This window comes from Entelurus aequoreus, linkage group LG05 (assembly GCF_033978785.1).
Source record: "Entelurus aequoreus isolate RoL-2023_Sb linkage group LG05, RoL_Eaeq_v1.1, whole genome shotgun sequence".
NCBI lineage: Eukaryota > Metazoa > Chordata > Actinopteri > Syngnathiformes > Syngnathidae > Entelurus > Entelurus aequoreus.
The window spans coordinates 35,347,503-35,368,893 of record NC_084735.1 but is presented as its reverse complement, the minus strand read 5'-3'; the positions used below and the strand labels follow the sequence as shown (position 1 = coordinate 35,368,893).

Sequence of the window (21,391 nt, the reverse complement as noted above, 5' to 3'; positions counted from 1 at the left end):
ATGTATGATCCTGTAACTACTCGGTATCGGATTGATACCCAAATTTGTGGTATCATCAAAAAGTAATGTAAAAGTATCAAACAACAGAAGAATAAGTGATTATTACATTTTAACAGAAGTGTAGATAGAACATGTTAAAAGAGAAAGTAAGCAGATATTAACAGTAAATGAACAAGTAGATCAATAATTAATTTTCTACCACTTGTCCTTAATAATTTTGACAAAGTAATAGAATGATAAATGACACATTATGTTACTGCATACGTCAGCAGCTAAATTAGGAAACTTTGTTTGTTTACTTACTAATAAAAGACAAGTTGTCTTGTATGTTCACTATTTTAATTAAGGACAAACTTGCAATAATAAACATATGTTTAATGTACCCTAAGATGTTTTGTTAAAATAAAGCCAATAATGCAATTTTTTGTGGACCCCTTTATTTAGAAAGGTACTGAAAAGTATTGATATAATTTTGGTACCAGTACCGGTACCAAAATATTGGTATTGGGACAACACTAGTGTGCACACACAGCCCCTTTAAAGAGAGGCAGCATTTATTTTTAAATGTGTAACGAAGTCAGGTTAATAGTTTTTTATTTTACAAAGCTGTGTTAGTGGACGTATACTTGATAAAGGAGGGTTTTGTTTATGATGTCATAAAAGCCTGGAACTTGGAAAACCGTTTGGGCATCTTTGCTCTCCTGCAATTTCATTGTTACAGCCACCAATTTTACTTCTCAGAAAACGCCCAGAGAACCCCCGGGGGGGATTGTTTGTTTCATGTGCGTGCAAGAGGAACAATTCCACCACACAGCCCTCAGTTCAAGTGTGGTAATGATTAAACCTGCAGTTACTCTTTACAGGAAGTAGTAGTGAATCAGCCATGCCTCAACATTTTTGTGAGCCCTGCTGATGACGCCACACATTTCGAGCTCCTCAACAAGTCTAAGAACATCTGATGTCATTGTTTGCGCTCAAGAATTTTCTCATGTGCTAACTTGCCCTTTGCCTCACAGGGAGTGTCTCTCTTTGTCGGCATGGAGACCTTCAAGCTACAGATCCAATAAACCGGTATAAACATTATGAAGCCTTTTTGCTTCCAAAACCAGAGCAATGTCGTGCTGCGACTTCTTCCTCTCACACGAGAGTATAATGGACGCGAGCAGAGAGGAGTGTGTTGATTTTAGAGAAGACAAACACAAGAGGCGAGAGATGAGCTCCCCCATAAGTCAACCTCCTTCCTGTCCTCCCGAAACCGCCTCAATCTTTCCTCCCACTAATCCACTGCATTGGGGCTCGGGGTGGGGGAGATATTTGGAGAATTATTCCCTGTGACCACACCAAACTCCCCTGTCACATGGCCTCTTTTTCCTTCCCTTCCTTCTCCTAAATAAGGAATTACGATTTGAGTGAAGAAAAGGAACAGGAGCGAAGGGGCGGGCTCTCAGAGTGAAATAAGAGGACGTGAAGGCGTCGCTTTTCCTTTTCGCTCTTGAATGCAGCTGAAGTCATATATTTGAGACGAGGGTGTTCGCAGTATTTACCTTGGCAACCTACATAGTGCACTGTGTACCGTGCAGAAGGGATTAGATAAGAGAGGGAGGACAAGACAAGACTAGTGTACCTGCACCCACCTGAACACAACAACTACAAGTAAGTGACTTTATTTCACTCTTCTGTATAAAAGGCTAACTTTCTCCAGAATGAAACATAAAGCCTGCTTTTTTTCTATCTCTCTCTCTCTCTCACACACACACACACACACACACACACACACACACACACACACACACACACACACACACACACACACACACACACACACACACACACACACACACACACACACACACACGCACGCACGCACGCACACACACAAGTGTTCAGTTAGTGAACTTCTGTTTGGATTAAATTGTTATGAAAACCGGTTTCTTGTTACAAAGGTAGTCCTTAAAAGTGAACAAAAGGTGTACCGAGCAAGTATAAACAGGGCATTACATTCATAGCCTGGGTCAACAGTAGCTGGGTTTTATTTCATGCCTCTGCATCAAATCGGCAAGGGACTTTGGTCTGATCTGATTGTGTGGACTCAGGAGGTAATTTGTTACAGTTTTTACCCGGCCAAACCTTATGCAACTGCATGGATGTTGCAAACCATGTAGAAAGAGGAATAAATCAGCAAGAACTTGGCTCATGCAGCAGAGACGAGCAGTCTAGACCAGGGATATTCAACTAAATGGTTTTGGGGTTCACATTTCCAAAAAGCTAGGGGGGTGGGGGGGGGGGACTTCCCCCTTCACTATTAGTCTTATTTTGTATATTCCAGAGAACCGGCATCCTCTAAAGTAGACATTTGACTTTGGCTTATTTATTTTGTCAGCGTTACGTGGAATAACCCTGGTCATGGAATAACTTACAAAAGGATCTAAGGTTACCTGAGCTGATCACTTTGGGGGAATTTCAGGCCATTTTAAAAGATTGAGAAAGTGTTTCTATTGAGTATTGTACTTTTTTTTAAGTTGTTTTAACTGCAACATTTTATACATTGTTTATATCTTAATTAATGTAAGTAATTTATTTTTAATTGTGGTGTCTGACTGCTGCTTTTTCTGTTGTTTTTATATGTGTTTCTGTAACTTTGTTTTGCAGCCCTCTTGGAAAATCGATTATAAACTCAATGTGTTTTTACCTGGTTAAACAAAGGATAGTGATTGATATTGAGGAGTGCTCTGCTGTTTTCATGCACATTCTGCAAAAAAAGTTAGTCAAAGATCATCTCTATGGCAGCACTGTTTTTAAGAATCTGCTGTAAAAATAAGAGTCTCTCAAAATGAAGTTTTGAAGAACACCAAGTATAACAGAAGTATGAAAATGTGGGCCACATCGCAGCTGTGGCTTCCCCTTAAGAGAGCCGCTTATAACAGTACATAGTACTGTTATAATATTTGTACACAGTACAAATATTAATACATTATCACCTCATGATTTTATCACACCACTGCCTATTCATTTGATTATATTTTTTCACGCACAAATTGATGGATTACTTCATTTGAAAGTAACACATTTTTGGGGAATATTTGCTGATTTTATATTTGTTGTATGATCAGATCATATTAAGGTTAAAATATATGTAATTGCATGCAGTCCATACATTTTTTCTGCCAAAATTTAAAGAACCGATACATTGGCACAGGGGTGTCCAAAGTGAAGCCCAGGGCCCATGCTTTGAAAATGCAATTAATTATTTATTACTATTATTATTATTATTAAATTATTTATTAATGAGCTGGTATATTTGATGTAACACTAACAGCTATTTACTTTGTCACCTTTTACCCAAAAGCTAAGATATCAGTTTATTTTTCCAGAAAGTTTAGGATATTCTGCTGTACATTGAATTGGTTTTTGCATACTTGATGACTTGTCCAGGGTGTACCCCGCCTTCCGCCCAATTGTAGCTGAGATAGGCTCCAGCGCCCCATGCGACCCCGAAGGGAATAAGCGAAAAAAAATGGATGGATGGATGGATGTACAAAATGTATCAAAGTGTCCAAAAGGAGAGGACTTAAAGGGGTGCCTTGAGGATTGTCTCAGTTATGTAAATCACAAGTTTGGACACTAGCGTTCTATTTTTGATAGCAAGGTTAAATTCTGCCCAAGTTCCTCTATGCAACAGCACTCAATTGTTTTAGGAATTTGCTGCAAACATGTTTTTTTCTCCCAAGTTTTGAACTGAACTCGGGGCTTGGTATGGTGTCATTCCCGGGCCGGATTTGGTCCCCGGTTTACAAGTTGAATAGCCCTGGTCTAGACTTGAGACTGAGAGTATGTGAATGCTGACAGAATGCAAACAAAGCGGAAAATTGTCAGTTCATACATCACAGCATATTAAAGCAATCTCATTGCCCCTAGTGGCTGGGAGTACTAAAGCAGTAACCTTCATTATTCCGGAACTATTTGGTGTTAGGGGTCAACAAGTACTATCTCGCCCTCCTAAAAAAGCACCACATTTTTCCCCAGTTGAGTTAACATAATCAGGCATCCCACTTTTCCCCTGAAATCATTTTCCAGGATTTTTCCAAGAGGTTTTATCACGTCATACACTAATATATTCCCCTGCTGCCTTGTTCTTTGGTAGTGTTATTTTCTACAGTTGTAACTTGCGTTTAACTCGATTAGAAACAATGGTTTGCAGAAAGGCTTTAAGCGAAAAGGTCAATGTAATTGGCTGGTAGCTTTGCGCCGGCTACATGCAGAGAAACGCTGTGCAGTCATGTTGCCCAGAAGATAAGGTGACAGATAAGGTAGACATTGGAGATGGGATTTATGACTCTTGGAAGGGAGTAGGATCTTGAGCAGTCTTTCTGTTGAAGGAGCCGTTCAAAAGATTAGCTTGTTAATATAGTTATTTTTGTTTTTAACTGTTTTTGTTCTGTTTTGTTTTTTCCATCAAGGAAACAATCACTGGTAGCAGTTTTAAGTTAAGATGTGGATCAGAATAATTTAAAAGTACACAAATATTACTCTATTTGTGGAAATGATTGTGAAATATTGACTATAATTTCACGTTTTTATTGTGTTTTCATTGTAAACATTCCATGAGGTCATGCTTTGACAGTGACATCAATAGTTTGAATTGTATTGCACAATAATACTGTCAGCATTTGGTTATGCCTTTTTTTACGAACACATTGATCGGTCATTTGCTTTGAAATCATAAGTCAAGATGAAAACAGATATTTAAGTATTTATATTTACAAAAAAAGTAATACAGTATACAATAGTATAATATTTGTTGCATGATCAGATAAGAAAGTAAAAGTTTTATTGACGCACATTATTCCCAGGCTTTAGTTTGCCACATAAAATAAAGTGGGGGGTTAAATCAGGCCCCGGCACTTAACACCTGTGTTATAAATAGGAATGCATATCGATTAGATTTTATCGATTCCGATAGAAATATTGATATTCCTTATCAATACCAGTATTTATCGTACTCTTATCGGTACTGTATGCAATTTGTGTACATAAAGATGTGAAAGAATTTATGTTTTATCAGAATTTTTATTAGCACAAGAGGTTGTACACCACCAACATGTAACATCTCATCACAGCAGGGATGTGTTTTGTCAACACCTGCTTTTTAAGTCTTAAACAAGTCAACTATGTGTGCAGTGCAAGGTGCAATGCCGTTTTTATGCAACCATCTGGTAAAGACCACACACACATCCATCACTGTCTTTCTATTCATTACAATTACACTCAGTGTATGCAGCCATCCATTTTCTACCGCTTGTCCCTATAATAATATTTTAAATAGTAGTCATAAAATAATAAATAATAAAGTCAAATAATATTTATGTATGACGCTAATGTGCATAGCACAGACCTTTTACGTGATACATCAAATATATAAGGCTGTACACGTTATACATCCCTAGTTATAAATGAAGAGTGAAATAGATAATTAACATTTTAACATAATTTTTAAGATTATTGTTGGGCGTACCACTTCAAGGAGTGGAGACAGACTAGGAAAGCGGTGCCTTAGCTATGAGGTATTTCTTATAATCTGTGTTTTTAAAAATCGTAATCAAAGTGCTGGTACTCACAACTTTCTTTGGCCCCATTTTGGCTTATTTCTCTGTCGCACTCAACGAAAAAACAACGAGCCACAGACTCACCAAATGACTTGATTTCGCGGAACAGACAAAAAAATTTTACACACAATGCTTGGCCGTGTGATAACTACGAACTACGAATCATACAAAAAGTAGGCAAGAGCAGAGCAATAAAAGCACATGATCAAACTCATCTTTTCAAATGACGTCATGTGTTTATGAATGTTCAATTTCAGATGACCTTTGGACCTCCAATCAGCTGTTTACTTGCTGAACTAGACATTCTACAGCCTTTACTAAATGTAGAGATAAGTCTGCATGCAGTATCATGGACATGTCAGGACAACACGCAAGATGGGATTGGAAAAAAGATACGCAGCACAAAGCAGCTGGTTTGGAAAGGAACAGGGACGAGCGTTTATCGTCGCATACCCGTATAACCACTGCAACCTCAGACAATAATCAGAGACACAAGACTATTTCACAGCGGTGTGGAGCCGTTAGACAAAACCTTCATTTGTCAGACTGCCAGCTGGTGTTGTGCAAGAGCGTTCAACTTGGGTTTTGCAAGGGATGCAATACCGAAGGTGTGCGTTTCTGCCCTCCAAGAACAAAAGACAAACACAAAAAAAAGACACTCGCCAAGGCTGCTCCTTAATGCCTGCAGAAGGCACACATACCCTAGATTTGTACGCAGGAAATTGAAGTGTGGGAAAATGCTCCTTCCAGGGCTAAACATTTCCATGTGACATGTACTTCAGGGAAAATGCCACAAAATGATTTAAAACCAGTTTTAAAAAGCAATCATGTCTTTATACTCTCCCTACTTTGACATGCTGACTTCTTTGCTCTAGGGGCAGCTCTTGCAGTGAACAGCTGTGTTGTGTGGTATTTTGTTTAGAGTCTTGTATATACACATCTTTGTCAGCCAGGGAGGAAGGAAGTGACAGCCGAATGAGCAAACAGGATGCAGGAAGGAAGACGACTCTGTTGAAGCCAACAGGAAGCCCATACTGCATTAATAGGAGGAATTAGTCAGCTATGATTCAGTGGAGCGCACAAACACTTGGCACGTTTTCATTATAGCCATTGTTATCATCAGGGGTGTCCTGATTCCATTTTGATAATAGATATTGTTCTGATATCAGCAAAAATACTAATATCGGATGATATTGCCTTGCATATAAAACTTCTGATATAATCTTCGATACAAGCAGTCCTGCAGTGTGTTTACTTGTGCAAAGCTGGACAGCCAGTTAACATCTAAATGTCCTCCAATAAGCACATGTTTGGTCTTTTCTTGTATGTTATTGAAATGATTTACAAAAGGTAAACATGGTAGGTTCGGAGCAAGCTGCTACACAACAGCTAAGCGCACAAGGCAGACACACGCAAAAGGTGTCCTTAATTAAACAATATTGCCGTCTAAAACACCACATTTGTCAATATAAACACGTATCAAATATTATACTTGCAAATTACTTACAGATACAAAGTTTCCAAGGCAGAAACTATGAGAAAGTATTCAGTAGTAAACATGTCCGCATTATTTAATGTACTGCATGCATCATGCCCTCAATTTAATGAATTATTGTGACCCATCAGTTTCGCCAAAAAACAAACTAGCACTCTACTTCGAAAGCAAATATCTGTCATAAAGTTAGTGTTTTTATATACCTAGCATGGTTGTCTCTGTTTGAGTCATTTCTAACATTCCACTCTACAAAATATACAAGTATATACTTTTATTTGTTCTCTGAATAATTTCACTTGATCAAGATGTTTCTAACATTTCACATTACAAAATAATAAAAGTATGTACTATGATGTGTGTTGACATTGTACTGGATTATTATTGTATCGGCCAATCTTCTTATTGGAAGTGTGAAAGTTGTATCGGGACACCCCTAATTATTATTATCATGGCATTGTAGGGCATTAGTCAATAAAAATGAAACCTCCAAAGTCCAACACTCACAATTCAGAATTTGATCAAAGTTTATTAAGAGAACTGCACCTCAGGCTTGGTTTGGATTTTAGGAACCTACTGCAAAAGAAGAAGCAGCCTAAACATGGAGTGTTAAAAAACGAACATACAATAAGAATATACGGTATATATATTTAGTAGTACCGATTATATATGTCCATAAGAATAAAGCAAATCCTGTGATTCCGCTGAGACGCCCCAACATATTTCCTCAAAATACATTTTATGGAGATTAATTATAATTGTACATGCTAAACCAATTATGTCAAAAACATTACAATGATGAATGACGTGGATAAATTAACATTTAACATCACTTTAAGACGGTGATGAACAGAGAGGGATGAGGTGAGAGGAGAGACAAACCTTCCTATTTTGTAAAAAGTTATTTCCTGAACTACATTATATTAGAGCAGGGGTCCCCAAACTACGGCCCGCGGGCCGGATCCGGCCCCCCAGCATCCAAAATCCGGCCCACAGGAAGTCCCAAGTAAAAAAAAAAATTTTTTTTTAAGTTTTTTTTTTGTTTTCTTTAATCTTTTCTTTCTAATCCATTTTCTACCACTTGTTGCTCTTGGTGTCTCCTAGTCGCTCAGGCAAATCATATTGTCTAAAAATGAATTTTCCCATCGATAACGTGACAATGTTAAATGTTGATGAACATCAATGTTAATTGATGTTAAATGACAAAACGGATTATAAAGACAATATATATATATATATATATATATATATATATATATATATATATATATATATATATATATATATATATATATATATATATATACACATATACACAGCCTGGCCCCCGGCCACATTTTTTTAACCCAATCCGGCCCCCGAGTCAAAAAGTTTGGGGACCCCTGTATTAGAGGGTCTGATTGATGTATTTTTAGAATATACAGAAAATATGTACATGTATCCTGCATTTTCAAACCATACCCTTAATAAAACGGCTGGCACACGCAACTTTCTCTGGCCCCATGGTGGCTTATTTTTTTTAAAAAAAGCTGAGACTGAGTACCCAACGCATGGCAAGTGTATGTACTGTACATTATTTTGTGATTGTGACACACTATAATGTGTGCTCACATGAAGTAATGTATTTGAAGACATTAATTTGTTTTCTGTCAAAACTGAAATACATTTAGCAAGAAAGATGAAGTGTCTTATTATTTCCAAGCTTTCGTGGGCCACATAAAATGAATGTGTCACCCAGGCCTTGAGTCTGTGTTTCACAGCACCACACATTCTGTCCTTAGGCCTCACTTCTGGGAGCTGTTACACATGTGACCGTGTTACAGACATGATTTTCGGTTTTAAGGCCAGGCAACAGGAAGTGTTACGTCGATGTCACCCGCTTGAACCGTGTAAGAAGATTAATAGCTGTGATTTTTGTTTAAAAATAAAAGGTGGTGAGGAATCGTCATCACACGTCAACATCCCTGTTGATTTAAACGAAGAAATTAACATTTGGGTGGAAGTGCAGCCCATTGTAATCCATCATCATCATCGTTGTCGTAATAGCAAGGACACGTATGATTGGTTACACAAGACCTGGGCAAATTAAGGCCCGAGGGCCACATTCGGCCCATTAAGCTTTTCAATCTGGCCCGCCGCACATTCCCAAATAATTTTTTTAAATCTTAAAGATGGAAACTGTAGCTGCCATTATGATGTGCAGTGATGTTTTCAAATGACCAGAAATCTTGAATTATACAAAGTATTTCAATGGCTGTAATCTGCGCTTTTGCATGATATACTATTGTAATCTAAGTCACAGCAGCTCAGCAGTGTGGGTGGGGAGCGTTTCCACAGAGTGTTTGCAGAGCGGCCAGCCTGAAATGAGTGTGTCAGGGACAAACGCGGGAGGAGATTTTTACAATAAAGTTCTAAAGCTTAGTGATGTATCAGATATATCTGATTGTAGGTGGGGTTTTTTTTTTACCCTTCGCGTTCATACTTCGCTGTGTTTGTTTTTGTTGCGTTCCGCTTGATTGTAAAATATGTTGATCAAGAAAAGGGTGTGACGTTCATATGTTGTCAATATTCAGTGTTTTATCGTTCATAGTTAATGTTGCAAATCCCACATTCTTTATTTTCATGTACATTCTGGGTGTCTCATAGAGTAAAAAAATAAAAAATTCCATTCCGTTTTTTAAGGTGCTCTGTCATTATGTTTTTAGCATTCAATCAGACATTATTGTGAGGTTTTGTATTAGTGTTCCTAAAAATAAGATATACTGGCCCCCAGACACGTTTTTCTCTAAATTTGGCCACCGAGTCAAAATAATTGCTCAGGCCTGGGTTACACAGTTGATGTGCGCGCAAGATGAGAAGATGGTTAGGAGATAGAGCCTCTAGGTCATTAGGATCTGTGGATGCCTTTGTCATTGGTTTGCTATTGAGAATAGCTTTGATTTCGCACAGCACAGTGTGGAGGCCGTCTTCATCCAGAGTTTGTTCTCTCAAAGTGGAGTTAAGGACTTTCCTGATTCTGGCTATGACTCCGATCAATGAACATGTAAGATTGGACAAAGTTGTAATGACACGCATAATTTGCAGGTATTGGTTGAATTTGCATTTATCGCAACATCATGAATTTTATGAGGGTCCGATTATTTCATTTTTAGTATATACAGAAAACAAGTTGCTCAATATAGACAATAAACGATATAAATGAGGTGAATTTGGCCGACGATAGAGCTTTTAATGTTATTTCCATATCACGATAATGCATGTTGATGACACATTCTAGCGGTGTCCCGCAAATTTGACAGGGACAAGCAAACCTCAATGCAATGGAGCATCCTGGCTCACGGTAATGTCCCTCCACAGTTCAGCTTCTGAAACAGTAATCATCGTCCCTATGGTAACAAAAACATTACATTTCTTACAAGTGACATCACTGGAGGACTAGAGGACAAGGAAAAGCTAAAAATGCAACACTACACACCATAGGAGGATATTAAAAAGCATAGCTAACCGCTAAACCAGAGGTCTTGAATGTAAACAGGGGTGGGCGGATCATCACATATATTGACTGTAACGATACCAAGTTTAGTATCAGTATATAGTTGATACTACAGTGATTAGATCCATAACCACATTGGCTGTTGTTCTAGCTTCATGAGGGCCGTGGTGTTTCTCTTTGTGTGTTTGTCTTCTTTTGTTTTGGTTTGTGACGTTTTGGAGTTTCTTTTTGAAGGATGTGGAATGGGTGGTTGTTTGTTTCGCTTCCAGTTTGTGTTGCGTCGCGTTGGTTTGCTTCCTGTTGGGCGAGGTCCGTGTCGATGGCTTGGTGCGGGGGAAGTGCAGCCTTTTTGTTTGATGTGGGTGCTGTGGCTCAGTTGTTAGGGCGGTGGCGTGTTTGTGCGGGTTCAGTTTAGGTAGTGGCGTTCCTTGGTGGGAGGTGGCGTGGATGTCTAAATGCATGTAGGCGTTTGGGCTGGCTAGGGGGTTGGGCGGCCAGACCTGTGGGAGGGAGGATGGATCGGCCGATACACACATACAGACATATATTCATACATACACATACAATACGTACGTGCATTCATACATCTATATGCACATACGTACGCAGCTACCTAGGTACATACACATACACATACCTATATACTTGCACGCGGTATCCGAACGCACATTCACCGTACAAACATACATACATACTGTACATACACAAGCACATATACATACATACACTCATAAATATAATCATGTGTCATCACAATTATTTTAATGTAGTCCACCAACAGTGTTATTTCAATTGGTATTTGTATTGCTCCATTTGTAGTGCAATAATGTTTATTGTCCTTTCTATGTTATTAATATTTACTTAATTAACTGGTTCCTTGCTATAATTTTTGGTATCATATTTGTACATATTGTATTTGCTGATGTTGTTGTTGATGTTTTTATTTGTTGTTGTTGTTGTTTGTTGTTGTCTCTGTCTTATCCCCCTCTTGTTTCTGCAATTTCCCCTCTGTCTACTTTTCTTTCTTCTGTCTATGCCCTCCAACTCCGGTCCGGCTGCGCCAAACATTAAATAAATCCATTTAATAAAATCAAATACAAATAAGGCAACAAGAGAAGTATCCCACACTTCTTTTGTAAAGTACATCTATACAGCAAATATGGGTATCTACATCAACAATATGATTTACCTGAGTGGCATGCTAAAAAAATAAGTTTCTTATTTTTTATTATCCCAAAATATTTTATTTGTCGTTTTTGTCATTCGCCTTCCCCCTACTCCAAACCTAACCCTTTTCATATCATAGCAGTTTTATCCCAGGTCTTTGTTCTCTGTTTGTAACAGAACAGTGAATAAATAAATAAATATACTATAAGTAAGTAAACAAATATTGAATACATGAATAAATATTAGACATATAACATAAACTCGTAAATAAATAGTAAAGTGATTTTTGGTGCACCTAGGACAGGACTATTCAACTACATAATGAAGTGTGCCGTAATTCCAAGAGCCCAAGGGCTCAGGGGCTGGACATCCAAATGTGGATGTTTGGTCAGAAAGTGCATACGCAGGTTATATTCCTTTGAGACTGTGTTTACTTATTTACAGAGTAAACACATCAGCTTTCACACTGCACTGTCAATAAATTCATTATTCTGCTCTCACTACTTGTTTCCAGCATGTGCATCTAAGTTCAAAATATGAAAAAACAGAAGTTTTGTTGGGGATTGATGTTCCTTCTTTTGAATGATTTTCCCTCTTTAGTTTTATTTCTTTACACTTCTTTCTTCATTTAGGTTTGTAAGACTGAAAATACAAACATAAAATAAACATAGCAAAAGTATAACGTCCATTGTGTATTTGACATAAATAAAATATAAGGTTTCTTGTTAATATTTACACAATAACCTACATTTAAAAATTACACAACATTCACACACCAAACATTGTATGTGTCTTATCACTAATAGCGTTGTCGACCTCTACTGGTCAAAATTAGCATCACATGTATTAAACGAGGTTTGATCATTACTCTCAGACAAAAAAAAAAACAATACAACCACGAATACAAAAGACATCACAAAGTCAGCAATTTCAATACAAAACAAATGAAATATATTTATGCACAAATTATATCTACTTACAAATGTTTGACTGAAAAGGGTTAAATTAAATCAATTCTGCTTCTTGTATGCATGTTCGAAATAAACTGACACCAACCAACCAACAAAGATCCGTGATTAAACTTACATGCTGGGATTTCTACCATTGTTGCTGCTTGTCTGGATCAATGTGTCCGTCGCTTAAAAGGTTCGCCTGAAAACAATCACTCGAGCACTTTGCTGTACAGTCGTTGTTAAAAGTCAGATTTTTGCAATTTATTCAGATTTTTTTTTCAGGGTTAAATGAGTGGTCTTCTTCTACTCACCCCATAGCTGCTTCACTGTGACATATATGCCTCGCTGTTGCCCCCTGCAGGGTGGTGGGAGTACTGCAGACATGATCAACCCTAGTTTAAATGGTTTCATCAAGCCTATTTGGGTGATGTTCGGCGGGCCAAATGAAAAGCTTTGTAAGGCCTGATGTGGCCCACGGGCCGTCAGTTACATAGTGATGACCCAGGAGATTAATTAGTTTATCTGTTTTTTGTTTTTTTTTAAGATTCAAGATGTTTGTCATAATTCTTCTTCTTTGTACTTTGTGAACATTTGTAGTTTGAACAGTATTTTAAACTGAATCATATTAGTACTTTGTTTGATTTCCTTGCTTAATCCATTCCATAATTTAATTCCACATACCAATATGCTAAAGGTCTTAAGTGTTGTACGTGCATACAAATGTTTTAAGTTATATTTTCCTCTGAGGTTGTATTTCTTCTCTTTTGTTGAGAATAATTGTTGTACATTATTGGGTTGTAGGTTATAGTTTGCTTTGTGCTTAATTGTAGCTGTTTGCAAATTCACCGAGACGTTGAATTTCAATATTTTGTATTTAATAAATAAAGGGTTTGTATTGTCTCTATATCCAACATTATGTATTATTCTAACTGATTTGTTTTGTAACACCGTTAGTGAATGAAGTTCACATTTGTAGTTGTTTCCCCATATTTTTACACAATAACTCAGATATGGTAACACTAGTGAGCAGTAGAGAATATGGAGTGATTTTTGGGACGGATCCTTTTCATATTTGAACTTATAGGGTACCAATTCCCAGTACCTGGTAATTAATATGGTGCCAATTTTCAGTATGATTGCGTGTAAAGACACGTTAATTGTTTAGTAATAAAATGTAAATTTTTAACGTGACGTTTAAAAATTGCCAAATTTTGATAACTGCTCTCCATTCGTTATATTTTGTTTTCTTATTACATTTCTGAGTCTCATTTGCAAGTATTATATAGTCAACTTTTATTGGGGTTGCAACTCCAAGACATTAAAGAGCACTAGTGTATAAACTATGTTTTTTGTTGACTAGCCAGAAAGTAACCTTTGCAATGAGAGTGTGCTAGTCTAATCCTAAATTGAGCGCTACTAAGTGTTTATATTGTAAGTTTGCACTTATTACACACTTGCAGTTTGATTGTAACGTTAGTTGTAGTTTTAAATTGCCATGTAAAATTGCTAATGGTAATCAATAGCATGTCCAGGGCAAATCCGATGTAAATTAGCATCAAGCTTGTGCATTTTGGAACTGTGAAGCCTTACTTTACGTTTTAGCGTTTTCTATCAGGCTTTGTTGGCATGAAATATTGTAACATCACCTAAAGGCAGTTTGACTGAGTCCGCTGTGATCGCTGCTTGAGTGATTTTTTTATCCTTTCCAAGTGTTTGAGCTGGTGTTTAGTCAGCAACCGGACGTGACGTCACAAGCAACAAGTTATTGAATTATGACAGTTTGATTTTACGTGATTCGATACCCGGTAGTACCGAGACAATTCAGTCGATGCCTATAAAAGTACCCATCCCTAGCTACATAAACTAATAGTGTGTAATAATAATAATAATAATATGTATGCTAATTACTAATTTAAGGACTCTTGGAAATAGCTGCCATTTTATTTAGATTTTTTTGTGCAAGTGTAAAAACACCAGCATCTAAAGTTCTGTGGTACTGATTTGTTTGTAGCTGTAATCCATCCATCCATCCATCCATTTTCTACCGCTGGTCCCGTTCGGGGTCGCGGGGTAATCAATTTTGCCAAATAAAATATTTAACTACGGAACTAATCTGTTCCAGTGTCAAACCACAATGCAAAGCCAAAGAAAAAGCAGAAATTTATCAAACCTCACAATTTTTTTGGAAAGTGTCTTTTTGAGTTTAATTCTGACTTGTTCCTTTTGAAAAGAGATGGTCTTTTCTTCAAAGACATGGCAGAGTTCAATGTAAACACTCACATGAAAGCATTAAGACGCATCATTATGTAACTTTGATGTAAAAGGGGATATTGCTTTTGTCAGTGTTACGCTGCATGACAAATGTAAGTAAAAAGAAAAATCTATGTATCAAAGCGGACCTCTTTGTTGATGATGTTTCTACAGAGTTGTGTCCTGACTTAAAGTGAAAGTGGCATTAAAAAATGTTCCATTAAATCGACGTGTGTACATTCCGGATAAGGACAAAATGACCTGTCAAGCGCAAGGGAATCCTCTTAACTCAACTTTGTCTCCTGACAGAATCAACATGGCAAACAGAGGCCAGGCTTATGGTTTCAGCCGGGAGGTGCAGAGCAAGATTGATAAGAAATACGACCCGGAGTTGGAGGAAAGGCTGGTGATGTGGATAATTGCCCAGTGTGGACCCAAAGTGGGGAACCCTGAGGCAGGGAGAGTCGGCTTCCAGGAATGGCTAAAGAACGGATCTGTGAGTTGAATGCAGCATAATCATCAATATTGTGATTGTACTACAATGTGATTATACTGTATCAATATTAGGGTTGTCACAATACCAAACATCTATTTGCACAGAATTTAAATTGCGGTTTCAGCTGTCAACTATACATTAAAAAAGAACACCCAATGACATCCCAGTATATCAAAACCATTAGACTTAGACATAGACTTCCTTTTATTGTCATTCAAATCTAAACTTTGCAGTACAGATAACAACTAAATGTTGTTGCATTACCTCGTTGTAGTGCAGGATAAAAGACCAATAAGGTGCTCACATAATTGACAACAGTCAACTATTTTACATTCTAAAAATAAAAATTGTGGCGTCCAACCTTTAAGCATATAAAACAAACAATATTGTTCCTAATATTCTTTCAATATGGTAGTAGCATGTGACATCATCCTGTAACTTGCAATGAAATAGGCTAATAAAAGGATTAAAAGATATTTAAAGACAAAACGTACACTTTGTTATTCGTATCATTATTTCAGCCTATTATTATTACATTATGCCTTTTTGCTGTTTTTGTTTATTCTGTTTCTAAAAATGTGCTACGGGTCCATAAAAAAGAGCAGCATTCAGCAAAGACCACACTTTGCCCTCCTGATGAAATAAATAAACCAGTTGTGCTCAAAGTGCTGCCAAACAACATAGGAGTGTCTCTAAACTGTGTTTCCTTTGAAACTTGTAGAAGTGATAATGGTTGGGTTGCACACTTTTGAAGGATTTTTACATGAGATACTACTGCGTGCTCCCTGGGCTTGTGGTGGCGGATCTCTGCTCCTACTTGCGCAGCAAATCATTTCATGTTTTTTAATTATCGAATAAATGCATGACGCAAGATACCGCTGATTATTGTTGTACAGAACTTGGTTTTTAAAATACTGGGGGGAAAAAAAGCAGGTATCCATGTATTTTTTGCGTATTGGTATCGACATGGTATTGAAGTATCAATACTTTTGACAACCCTAATTATACAGAACAGCATAAGTAATTTTATTTTTCTTCAGGTGCTGTGTGAGCTCATCAACAGCTTGAGTGGCGCCAACATGCCAATCAAGAACATTAAGACCTCCGGGATGGCCTTCATACAAATGGAGCAAATCTCCCTCTTCCTAAAAGCAGCGGAAAGCTATGGCGTCACTAAAACGGACACCTTCCAAACGGTTGACCTCTTTGAAAGTAAGGCGGCCGCCAATGTGGGTGTGTGTGTTTGTGACATGCTTTATTGATTTGTTTATTCATCTCCAGACAAGGATTTGGCAGCAGTCCAGAGGACCTTGGCGGCTCTGGGTAACTTGGCTGTCACAAAGAATGATGGGAATTTCAAAGGAGACCCCAGCTGGTTCCATAAGTAAGTGTTGTCTCTAAAAAGATGGCACCACAAAGCAGGTGATTGTATAAGTAATGATTTTTTTTTGGCGTACAGAAAAGCCCAAGAGAACAAGAGAGATTTTTCCGAGGAGCAACTGAGCGAAGGCAAGAACGTCATTGGCCTGCAAATGGGCACAAACAAGATGGCGTCTCAAGCCGGCATGACGGGATACGGGAGACCCAGACAGATCATCAACAACAACAACAACAACAACAACTGAGGCTGCCAAGTCTTTTGACTTTCCTTAGCCCAGCAAAGATGGAGAAACTCTTGACTCATCTTCAGGCCATGAGGACAAAAGTGACCCAAACTGGACCAAAACAGGGACCAACAAGACCATGTGCACATATGACAACGCTCCACGTGTAAATAGGGCTCTTTCATTGCTAGTCAATTTACCTGCTAAAATACATATCCTGCATGTAACAACTTAAAAAACTCACTTGTTTTCTCATTTAGTTTCATGATGAAATCCCTCCCATTCACTTTTACCTAACGGTGGGTTCAAGGACATCTGAGATTTATTGTCTTTTGTTTTTTTTAGTTAGAGCAATGGTACAGCTGCAAACAGTTACATCATGGCTTGGATAAAGCAATGCAAAAGAGTAAATTTAACAATTTGTACGAGACGCTGTAAGCAAACCTATTGCTGTGTTTTTTTTGCTGACAATAATTTACTTGCCTAAGCAAAGTGTTGGGCTCTCTTTTGGTTGAATACATTCTGTTTGAAAATGAGGTCAAAATAAAGTTAATTTGAACTATTAAGAAAGCCTCTGTGACTGTGATGTATTAGTAAGAGTAAAACTGACCCACAGCACAACAATTACATAAATATGTCATTGACTATTGCATTCGTCAAGCTTTAAGGCTCACTAAGTACATTAACATGATAACATGATACACTGCAAAAGTGTTAGAATTTGGAGTTCAATTAAAATTTTCTGGGGAAAAAAATCCTTTAAAAAAGTCCACGATTAAACAAAACTTTATAGCACTTTTATATTTTCACTGACGACAAAAAGACAGCATAGCACTGAGGATTGAGGAAGACAACCTTTTTGAGGCATCCACACTGGAGCATAACTAAAAGGTTAGTGTGTCAGAAACACCATGGGTCCAGTGGAAGACACTAAACTGCCGGAGAACAGGAACAGGGCAATCAAAAGCTGCTATGGCCAGATGGGGCTACAAAACCGGCCCAACCACCTGCGAATGCGGAGAAGAGGACCATACGACGCATCACTGCCTTGTCTGTCCTCTGCTACCCAACCAGTGCAGCTTAAAAGAGCTCGCAGAGTTCAACGACAATGCAAAAGACTGTGTAAAGAAATGTCATATAAGTACATGCTTCAAAGACACTCAAATAAGAATAATAATTATATATTTATATATATATATATATATATATATATATATATATATATATATATATATATATATATATATATATATATATATATATATATATATATATATACTGAGAATAATAGTTGTAATATTAGCAATAAATAAAACAGAAAATAACGGAATAAAAATTAGGAACCTTAGAAGAGTTAAAATGTTTAGTCTATTGCTGTCATTAAAAGACACTTGGACAACATTAGTAGGATAATTTATTTTGGATATGATAAAAACGAAAAAAAAATAAAGTAACATTACAGTAAAGTAAATAAACAAATGAAAACACATACACATTTTAAACAATACATAATGATTAGGTTGGTACTGATTCTCCTTTAGCATTTTATTTGTTTTGTTTGTTTCGAAGACCAAACAGAGGTTCCACTGTTACGAAAGACAAAAAGTGTGATGGCAGCCATAGAAGCAGAAAGGGAACTTACTGCAACATGGTAAAGGATCCGGCTGCTCAAAACAAAATGCATAATGCAATTAAATAGCAGTTAAGTACATGTGAATCCAAGTCCTTGTATTAAGATAAATAAGGGAACACTAGCGTGGTGGAAGGACTGGACCACGAATGAATGACACAAAGGAAGGTAAAGCAAAAGCACACAACAAACACAGCAAATACAAGTACAACACATTACAGCACCATCTGTCTTGACGATGCTGGGCCATAATGCATCTCAATTGGGAATCAGGAACAGGTGAAGGAAACAGCGCTCATGCCATACATTAAGGAAAACAGGAAGTGGAACAAAAATAAGTAATTTTCTTAAAGGGGTCATTTTCATGATCGGCTTGATGTAGGACTCCAACGCAGAACAAAAAATAAATAAATAATACATAAATAATAATACATAATAAATACAAAAGATAAACTCAAAAAGGAGTGAGGAAAAATACAAATATAGGGTGCGGAGAAACAGCAATTGCACACAAAATGGGATCTTAAACCAGACACTGGCCCAGGCCACAGTCCCTAGCTGTCAAAAATCCTCCACTTTAGTTCCTTTGCCAAAGAAACCCCACATTTCCTACTGACCAGTAGCACTCACACCAGTGGTTATGAAGTGCTTTGAGAAACTGGTTCGGAGTCAAATGATATATTTTCTGCCTCTTGGTTTTAATTCTCACCAGTTTGCCTACAGGGGTAAGAGATCCACAGAGGATGCCGTGGCCACAGCTCTTCAAGTCACATTATTCCATTTGGAGCAGTGGGGGAGTTACGCCCGGATGCTCTTTGTGGACTATAGCTCGTCCTCCTCCCTGCAAACTGGTGGACAACCTCCAGAACTTGGGGCTTCCACACACCACCTGCATGTGGATAAGCAGCTTCCCCCAAGGTGGCAGCTCGAGGGTTAGAGTGGGCTGATATACACTTACTGCTTTGAGACTCAGCACAGGCTCGCCGCAGGGCCGTGTGCTGAGCCCTCTGCTCTATAGCCTCTATACCCATGACCGTACCCCCTCTCACCACAACAATACCATGGTGAACTTTGCGGATGACACCACAGTGGTGGGGTTCATCTCTGGGGCGGAAGAGTCACACTATCGGGACGAGATCGAGCAGCTGTGGGCTTAGTGTAAGAAGAATAACCTGCTCCTAAACATTGCAAAGACGAAGAAGATGGTTATTGATCACCAGTGTTGGGTTAGTTACTGAAAACCAGTAACTAGTTACAATTACTAGTTACTTTATTTCAAAAGTAACTCAGTTACTAACTCAGTTACTTACACCAAAAAGTAATGTGTTACTGTGAAAAGTAACTATTTAGTTACTTCTTTTTTTCTTCTTCTTTTTTTTAAAGCTCCCATTAATGCCCTTTTAGCCTTCATTTCAGTACTGTTATTGCACTGGAGAATAATACAATCTGTTGATCAACTCGACATGCATTTTTATTTTCCTTTTAACATAATTAATGAAAATCAGTGCAACATAAAAAGGCATTTCTCCTTTCTTTAAACTTGGACCAATGACCATTAATAAAAAACAACTTAAAGTGCAACATAAGAAGGCACATCATCTTCCTTGAAACATAGGTAGTGAAATACAGCCTGACATCTGGAGTGATCAATCAATCAATGTTTATTTATATAGCCCTAAATCACAAGTGTCTCAAAGGGCTGTACAAGCCACAACGACATCCTCGGTACAGAGCCCACATACGGGCAAGGAAAACTCACCCCAGTGGGACGTCAATGTGAATGACTATGAGAAACCTTGGAGAGGACCGCATATGTGGGTAACCCCGAGTGATGCTGCTGTCTTCCACACTTGGAGCCATGGATTGTAGAATCCTTGTTTTCAGTGGCAGGATCATTGACACAGATGGTGAAGTGTCAGTGCTCAGTAGAGATGTAACACTTTTGAGGGGTTGAAGCACCTGGAGGACCTCCTCTGTCACTCTCACATCATCAGACAGGTTGATGATGTCTTTGACATTTGTCTGCAGGGTGTTGTGGGTCAATGCAGAGTATATAGCTGCCTGCTGCTCCAACATATCATAAGTGGAGTTCCACCTCGTTGGGACATCCTGTATGAGCTTTATGAGTAGGCAGCTTTAGCATTTCTTGCTTTGTCTTAAGCACATGAGCATCTGTTGTGCTTTGGTGGAAGTAGGTAACCTCCTTCCTGATCCTCCCAAGGAGGCGCTCCATCCTATTGACTGAGATGTGATGCCAAATTCACTACATGCACTGTCTGTGGTCCCAGTCCTGCCTACTTCACTGCAATTATTTGATTTTTGGCATTATCACGTGACTTGGATATTTTTATCCTCCATTCCTCCACTGCTTGTGTCAGTACCTGTGCGAGGGGACTCTCGCGTGTCTTCTCATCCGCCAGTCTGCTGTGATAAAGTGAGCGCTTATCGTCACATAGTTCCCCAGGACGTCCACCCTTCTGTCATGAGCGCAACAGATGATGCTCGGGATAGTTCATCATCCACAACTTTTTTCTTCTCCTGCTCATAAAGATCTGGCAAAATCTTATCGCTGAAGTGGTTGTGCGACGGGATGTCGTAACGTGGCTCAAGCACGTTCAGCATGTGTTTAAAACCCTCGTTTTGCACAACCGAGTCTGCACCTATAAACACACCGATTAAATGGTGCGGGGCGTTCAAGCTCCT

The 21,391-nt window shown here is 38.1% G+C and overlaps 1 protein-coding gene across 2 annotated transcripts; it reads left to right on the top strand.

Moving 5' to 3' along the window:
- Positions 1–1,464: 1,464 nt before the first annotated feature.
- LOC133650578 (transgelin-like) lies at positions 1,465–17,628 on the top strand. Of its 2 annotated transcripts, XM_062047977.1 has the most exons (5): positions 1,465–1,653; positions 15,268–15,454; positions 16,495–16,666; positions 16,736–16,838; positions 16,914–17,628. In XM_062047977.1, the coding sequence occupies exons 2-5, from the start codon at positions 15,275–15,277 to the stop codon at positions 17,077–17,079; spliced, it is 621 nt and encodes a 206-aa protein (XP_061903961.1). In that variant the 5' UTR covers positions 1,465–1,653; positions 15,268–15,274; the 3' UTR covers positions 17,080–17,628. The 2 variants fall into 2 exon arrangements, with proteins under 2 accessions (XP_061903961.1, XP_061903959.1); XM_062047975.1 differs by lacking the exon at positions 1,465–1,653 and having other exon boundaries at positions 15,195–15,454.
- Positions 17,629–21,391: the final 3,763 nt, after the last annotated feature.

Excerpts from the sequence above, each read along its gene's own strand:
- LOC133650578 (XM_062047975.1), top strand. The coding sequence starts at position 15,215 with ATGACCTGTCAAGCGCAAGGGAATCCTCTTAACTCAACTTTGTCTCCT. Across the intron at positions 15,455-16,494 it reads AATGGCTAAAGAACGGATCT|GTGCTGTGTGAGCTCATCAA; the intron begins GTGAGTTGAATG and ends ATTTTTCTTCAG. Across the intron at positions 16,667-16,735 it reads AACGGTTGACCTCTTTGAAA|ACAAGGATTTGGCAGCAGTC; the intron begins GTAAGGCGGCCG and ends ATTCATCTCCAG.